The sequence below is a fragment of the Nicotiana sylvestris genome, chromosome 7 (genome assembly GCF_000393655.2).
Source record: "Nicotiana sylvestris chromosome 7, ASM39365v2, whole genome shotgun sequence".
In the NCBI taxonomy this organism is placed as follows: Eukaryota; Viridiplantae; Streptophyta; class Magnoliopsida; order Solanales; family Solanaceae; genus Nicotiana; species Nicotiana sylvestris.
Window position 1 is genome coordinate 28,919,446 of NC_091063.1, and position 7,748 is coordinate 28,927,193.

General features: G+C 40.5%; 1 protein-coding gene across 1 annotated transcript; it reads left to right on the forward strand.

Moving 5' to 3' along the window:
- The first annotated feature begins 5,262 nt into the window (after positions 1-5,262).
- On the forward strand, positions 5,263-7,490 carry LOC138872911 (uncharacterized). Its single transcript, XM_070151331.1, has 3 exons — positions 5,263-6,214; positions 6,587-6,806; positions 7,244-7,490. The coding sequence occupies exons 1-3, from the start codon at positions 5,263-5,265 to the stop codon at positions 7,488-7,490; spliced, it is 1,419 nt and encodes a 472-aa protein (XP_070007432.1).
- The last annotated feature ends 258 nt before the right edge of the window (positions 7,491-7,748 follow it).

Below are 7,748 nucleotides of genomic sequence, written 5' to 3' on the forward strand. Positions count from 1 at the left end.
TTCGTACTCCCAGTACGTTGCCCCCACCTCGTCTCAAGCTGTCCGCTTGGGTAAGCTAGGTCTAAAACATACCCCAGGATTTTAAACCTAGAGTAACATAGCCCCATACCGGATCCTTAGTAGGAATATTTATTTGGATCACATGCATTTGAGTTTGGGGACTCAATATAGGGGTTGAGTCCGTCTAGGATAGGTATACTCAAAAATAAAAGACCATCTTGATGCATCCTACGTGCTACTTGTGCATTTTTGTTTGATCTGGTTTACATGTTAACTGACTTCTAGAATAAGTACAAATAATTGAGAAAAAACGAGAGCGAGAGGTAGGAGAGAGAAAATTCATCCAGTTTCCAAAATCCCGATATTTGGAAAATCCCAAAACTCTGTCGAATTTTGAAAAAAAAAAAGAAGAAGAGAAAAGTCATTTGAAAATGAGCCAAAATTTTCAATTGTCAGGTTTCCCATGTTTTTGTAAAAACTGACTGAACTATGCAGGTCTGATTCTTACTAGATGTGAGATACGTAGGCAACCTCCATAGGTTTCAGCCTCATTTTTTGCAAAAAATAACCAAAAAGAAATAAAACGTGTCTAGTGTTTGGGTCAAATAAGTAAGCTGACCTAGCTTCGGTTGCATCCTTGGAAGTACGAAGGGGCCATATTTGCAAAAGTAGCCACTTTTGTTTTTGACCAATGTTACACAAATAGCCACCATTCCTTTGGATTTTCTTAGAAAATTGAAATATTATTTTGCAAAGGAGTCCATTGGTTTGTCTTTTGAAACAGTGTCAACCCTAACCCTAATCATCCACAGGTACAAAATGAGCATTGTCCAGAACACACCGTTAACGGTTGTAGACCAAGCTCCACTTCAATTTCAAATGTGGTGGTATGATTTGGGTTAAGATGGTTAGGATGGGGTACAAAGAACTTGGGCTCCCTCACATATATTATGAAAGATAAACCACGAGACGATTTTATTGAGGCACTAGTAACCTTCTAGGATCCCGTTCACAATGTCTTCCGTTTCTTGGATTTTGAGCTTACTCCAACCTTAGAAGAAATAGCTGATATTCCAGTTTCGACGGGGGTTTGAGAAACCAGAAACTCATATTCCCAAGGACTCTCTCTGTGCATCGTTTATTTGATCTTCTGAATATTAGTAAGCAAATCAGAAAAATAATGCAGATAGAGGGTGTTGTTCTTTCTACTTCTTTTACTCCGGGTTTGGACAGCTAAATGGTTTCGAAATGCATGAAAATGGCCTTAACAACAAGAAGCACAAAGACACATAGCAAGTTTACCATCGCTTCGCCTTCAAAATGGCATTTCTAGGAATTATGGTCTTTCCAAATGAAGAGCGAAACAATTGATATCTGCATAGCCAGAATTGTACAGGTCCTCACTACCAAAGAACATCACACTCTTGCCCCGATTATTCTATCAGACATTTATCCGGCATTGCCGTTGTGTATAACTGAAGCAAAGTTCTTCAACGGGTGCAATACTTTGTCGTAGATTTGGTTGCTTGAGCATCTCCGTCATCACCACAAATTTATGATCTATGGCTCGAGCAAGAACAACTTCATCGGGAGTTATGAGGAAAGAGTAAAATATTACAATTCGCCAGAAGGGAAGGAAGCATGGATATCCCACTTAAGATCTTTAAACGCAAGTCAAATTGAGTGGACTTTGGGATGGCTCCCAGTAAGGGAAGTGATACACATGTTGGCCTTGAAAAGCTATCTGCTGATGGGTTTGAGAAGTGTCCAATCGTATGCACCACAGAGAGTTCTAAGACATCTAGAAAGGTACCATATAGTGCCCAAGGATGAAGATTTGAGTGTGCAAGCGATTGAGCTACACCTAGAAGTTACACTCCCCGAGACTTTAATCCAACAAATTTGGGATGGATGCTAGTAATTGAAATATGATACCAGGTGCCGGATCCCGCAAGAGGTGATAGATCAAGGTTATGTTGCGAGACCGATTGAAGTCACTCGTGCCCCTGGAATAACGTTTGAGAGTCATCTGTGTTCTTAATTGTTCAGTCATTGAGTTTGTAGTTTACCTTTTTCTCTCTCGTCGAATCTGTTTGTCCTTTTGTCCATTTCGAGTCTGTTGTTATTTTGCTTCGAGTTTGTATGTCTTCCTTTTTAAGTCACATGTCGATGTTTTTGAGTCCTTGTAATGAAAAGCCCAAAAATATTTTATTAATGAAATATTGAAAACTCCAAAATTTCTTTGCTTTTATTTTTATTTCCCTAAACTACGTAATAGTCTGATACATGTAGCATCATGATACATAGGCAATTCCCATCAGATTCGATTATAGCCATAATTAATCTGAGCAAAAAATCAAAAAAAAAAGAGAAGAGAGAAAAATTGAGAGAAAATAAACAAAAAGAAAAGAAATAAAAGAGTGACAACAACAAAAAGAGAAAAACCAGGAACGAAAAAACAAAAGAGAAAAAGAGAGCAGGAAATGAAGGAAAAGAGTTACAAAGTGTAAAAGAAAGCTAGGATGAAACATGCAACCGTTCAAACACATGGTAGAAACGTCTAACTGTATAGGTGCATTGCATCACAATGCGCGATTTACTATTTGTTAAATGTTTCAAAACTAATAAGGTTGATGTGCATGCCATTTAGACAGGTTTTATTCAGGTGGTTGCTTCTTGTTGGTAATCTGGCTTTTCATCCATACTTCACAAGATCTAAAGGCAAAGTCTCGATGGCATCCGAAAGTCATCTACCAATCATCGATTATGAGGATAGCCCAGCATTGGTTATTCAACAACCTGAATTAGCAATTACTGGAGAGAATAGGATATTGTGTCGCCGCATGATGGAAATGTGGTACACCTAGTATAATGGTAGGGAACTACCAAGTGCGATCCCTGGGTTCCCTGAGTTGATTCCAAGGTCGGGTGGATCTACCAATGTCCATGTGTCCAACCCTTTCATCCCATGCGGGTACCCTTATATGTCATCTAACGGTCTCGGAATGCCTTCTGCAGTTCACCCCTAGGCGCCAATATCCAAGGCACCTCCAGCATTGTTCTACGCCGCACCGGTCTTCACTGTGACACAACCAACTGTGCCCAAGCCATGATTTGAAACCCCAACATTTACCTTCTAGGGTCTGCAATTTCAGCATGATATGACTTATGTAACTCCAGACTCGTACGCCCAACAACTACAGTATGAGCTTCCGGCTGAACCAGAAAGAATAGTCAAAATTTTGAGCAGGAAGAAATGGCTCAGAAAATGAAAAGCTTGGAGCAGAGCTTGAAGAACATGTAGGGCCTAAGTGGCCAAAAAAGTGTTTCCTACTCGGATTTGTGCATGTTTCCAAACGTTCATTTGCTAGTTGGTTTCAATATGCCGAAATTTGGAAAGTACGATAGCACAGAGACCTAATTGCCCATTTGAAAAGGTATTGCAATTAGCTAAGATGGGATGGTGGAAAAGAGGAACTTCTGATGGAATTATTCGGAAAAAGCCTGGCGGGAATTGCTTCTGAATGGTACATGGACCAGGAAATCGCTCACTAGAACGTGTGGGATGACCTTGCTAGAGATTTTGTCCGCTAATTTCAATACAATGTGGATATTGCTCCAGATAGAAATTATCTATCTAATCTAAAGAAGAAATCGACAGAAACATTTCGTGCGTATGCTGTTAAGTGGCGCGAGCAGGCCGTCCGTGTGAAGCCACCGATGGATGAGATAGAAATGGTCACAATTTTCTTGCAAGCCTAAGAGGCTGTTATTTCTAGAACATGATGTACGCCATAGGAAAACCATCTGCTGAAGCCATAAATATCGGGGAAATGGTTGAGAACGGGTTGATAACAGGACAGATATTGAGTCAAGCTGCCCTTAAATCTACATCACAAGCCATCCAGAATGGCTCAAGGGATCTGGCCAATCGCAAAAAGAGAGAAGAGAGAGCCATGATGGCTTTGAGTTCAAGGGGGTCTCGCTGATCATTTAACTACTCTTGTATGGCACTGAAAACCCCACAACATTATTACCCACACCATGACGCTACATACGACGTGGCATTGCCTCCATATACGGTGATGAATGCACAACCCCACACACAGCCCCAGCAAAACTACAACCAAAGCAAAGCTCCACCTCCAAGAAATAACAATCCTTACCAAGCTCTATATAGTCCTTGCCCACCACAAAAAACACCCCAATATTATCCACGCCCCCGAGAGCCTCCCAGAAGAAACAATTTCACCCTCATTGGTGAATCTTACTCCAATTTGCTCCAAAAGTTAATCCAACTAGGTTTATTGCAACATGTTGCTCCAATCGGCAAAATACCAAACCTCCAAGATACAAGGTTGATACCGGATGTGCATACCATTAAAGGGTAGTAGGCCATGATATAGAAGATTGTTGGACCTTCAAGAGGGCGACCGAAGACTTGATCGCAACAAAAAGAATTGTGCTGAGGGATGAGGAGGTCCCTAATATGACCGATAATCCATTGCCTGCTCATAATAATAGTCTAGTTATCAGTATGATCTGTGATGGCAAAGACTTTGACCCAGCAATGAAGGCCATTGTTGCCATCGCTAGTTCAGAAGAAAGATATAAAGTAGCAGCAAAACCGTCCAAAACCGAAAAGAAAGTAGCTCTAGTTCTTAAGGCCGTTGAAACAAAATTTGGGCCGGCACCTGCCAAGAATTTGGTTCTTTATGTTCCTAAGGCCCCGAGAAAAAAACAACTTGTCCTCAACACTCCAAAGAAGTTTGATGAAAGGAAAGCTACATCGAATGTGCCAAGGTTGTATGTACCGAAGGGGACATAGGTTGTGCGGGGGGCGGTAATTTCACCAAGGCTAACTAAGCTCGTGGTTATCAGTCCCGCACCACAGAGTTCTATGAAAGATCCCACTATAGTCCACTGGAACTACAACAAAATTGTGGTTACTTATGAGGGAAAAGAAATTATGGGGTAAGTGAATGAGATGACTCGGTCTGGGAGGTACTATACCTCGGATGAGCTAAGGAAATCCAAATAGAACAGGGACAAACAGATGCCATTTAAGAAACATGTGAGCAATGAAGAAACGGAGGAGTTCTTTAAGAAGATGAAAACTTCAAAAGTACTCAATAGTCACCCAACTCCGGAAGACTCACTCCTATCTTTGTTGTTGAGTTTATATGAACACCAAAAAGTTCTCCTTAAAACTTTGAATGAATCTATGTCCTAGTTTAAAATACTATCGAACAATTGGAAATGATGGCCGAAAGATTTTTTGAGGTCAATACGATATCATTCACCCGTGATTATTTGCCTGCAGAGGAAGCTGTCCACAACAAAGACCTCCACCTGACTGTTAAATATGAGGGCTACTATATGAAAAGGGTCATGCTTGATGGCGGGTCTGAAGTAGATATTTATCCTCTCTCAACGCTCCAGAGAATGGAAATCGGTATAGAAAGAATTCCAGCCAATAATGTCTGTGTACGAGCCTTTGATAGGGTCAAGAGAGACACAATCGGAGAAATCGATCTAATCATAACAATTGGCCCCGTGGACTTTGAGATGACCTTTCAAGTCTTGGACATGGAAACCTCGTATAATTTCCTTCTTGGTAGACCATGGATTTATGCCGCCGGAGTTGTTCCTTCCACTCTCTACCAGATGGTCAAATTTGAGTATGATAATCAAGAGATCGTTCTCCATGGAGAAGACGAGCAATCTATTTACCAGAACCCCTCAGTCCTGTGTCTTGAAGCCAGGGAAAGTAGTGAGCACATTGTGTATCAAGCTTTTGAAATTGTGGTCGTTGCCCAATTTGAAGAAGGGGACCCATTACCTCAACCTTTCTTGTCTAATGCTTCAATCATGGTTGCCACCCAAATAATCAGAAATGGGTACAAGCCTGGAAAGGGGCTCAGAGCATCTTTGCAGGGCATTACTAAACCCATTTCTCCGGTCGTAAATGAGAAGTTTATTGGGTTAGGTTTCCAAGATACAAAGGCCATCAGAACATGGGCTAACAACCGCGAAGAAAACAAGTGGGTCCTGTCCCATCCCATTCCACATCTCGCCCAATCGTTTATCAAGAAAAAGTATGTGGAGGAAGAAGAAGCGACCTTCATGGCTGAGGAAATTAATGATATATGTGGAGCTTTGAAACAAATGCTATATGATTCCAACATGGTCCAGCCAGAGGAATGCACGAGCCGTACCGAGGTGCAATATATGAGATCAGATTTCAAACTCCAAAACTAGAATGTTACCCCGTTCCCCTTCAGGCAGGAATCCCGGTAGTTCAGTCTTGCCATTTTTCTACATTACGAGTTATTTCAGGGTGTAACTCGAATGTTTTACTTTATTGCCTTTTAATTCTGATGTAAACCCTCTTATCTTTCAATTCAATGAAATAGAATCAATATTTTATCGTTCATAGATGTCTCTTTTCCTTTGTTTTGATTTTGCTATTTTTCTTTTCTTTTTATTTTCAATTCAAATAAAGCGGATTTAAATAACATGACATGCTTGTGGACTTCATGCTTAGATCCCAAAATGTTGTCTAACTTTAAAATAATAAATAAAGAACTAGAATATGATGAAGATGAGGCTTTTAGGGAAATAAATCGAGAATTGGAGCAATTTGACAATAAGCCTAAGCCAAAGCCAAACTTAAACGAAATTGAGCCAGTTAATTTGGTCAATTCAGAAGAGATCCGAGAAACCATGATAAACATTCACGCTGATGAGAGAAATAGAGATCCCTTGATCCAACTTTTGTTTGAATTCAAAGACGTGTTTGCATGGTCTTATGATGATATGCTAGGGTTGAGTGTTGATTTTGTAGTACATAAATTGCCTACCTACCCTGGTTACCCGCCCATCCAATAGAAACAAAGAAAGCTCAAAACTGACATCAGTAATAAGATCAAGGAAGAAGTCACTAAACAACTGAAAATTGGTGTGATCCGAGTGGTTCAATACACCAGATAGTTGGATAATGTGGTATCATTGCCAAAGAAAGATGAAAACCCCGAGTTTGTGTTGATTATCGGGATTTGAACAAGGCGAGTCCCAAGGATAACTTTCCATTGCCAAATATCCATATTCTTGTTGACAACTATGCTAAACGTGAGATACCATTTTTCGTGGATTGTTATGTCGGGTATCACCAAGTTCTGATGGATGAAGAAGATGCAAAAAAGACTAATTTTACCACACCTTGGGGCACCTACTGTTACAGGGTCATGCCATTTGATCTAAAAAATACCGGGGCAGCTTCTATGAGAGCTATGACTGCCATCTTCCATGACATGATGCATCAGGAGATTGAGGTATATATGGATGATGTGATCATTAAATCTAGAATGCAAGAAGACCATGTGCGAGATATGAGGAAGTTCTTTGAGCGTCTACGCAAGTACGACTTGAAACTAAACCCAGCTAAATGTGCATTCGGAGTTCCGTCTGGGAAACTCTTGGGATTATAGACAATCGGAGGAGCATCGAATTAGATTCAACAAAGATAAAGTCTATTCGGAATTTATCACCTCCAAGAGAAATAAAGAGTCTATGAGTCTATTAGGGAGGGTGAATTACATTAGCAGATTCATCGCTCAGCTTACCACCACTTGTGAGCCCATATTCAAGCCGTTGAAGAAAGGCGCATCAATTAAATTGATAGATGAGCGTCAAGAAGCTTTCGATAAAATCAAATAATATCTGTCAAATCCACGAGTGTTGGTTCC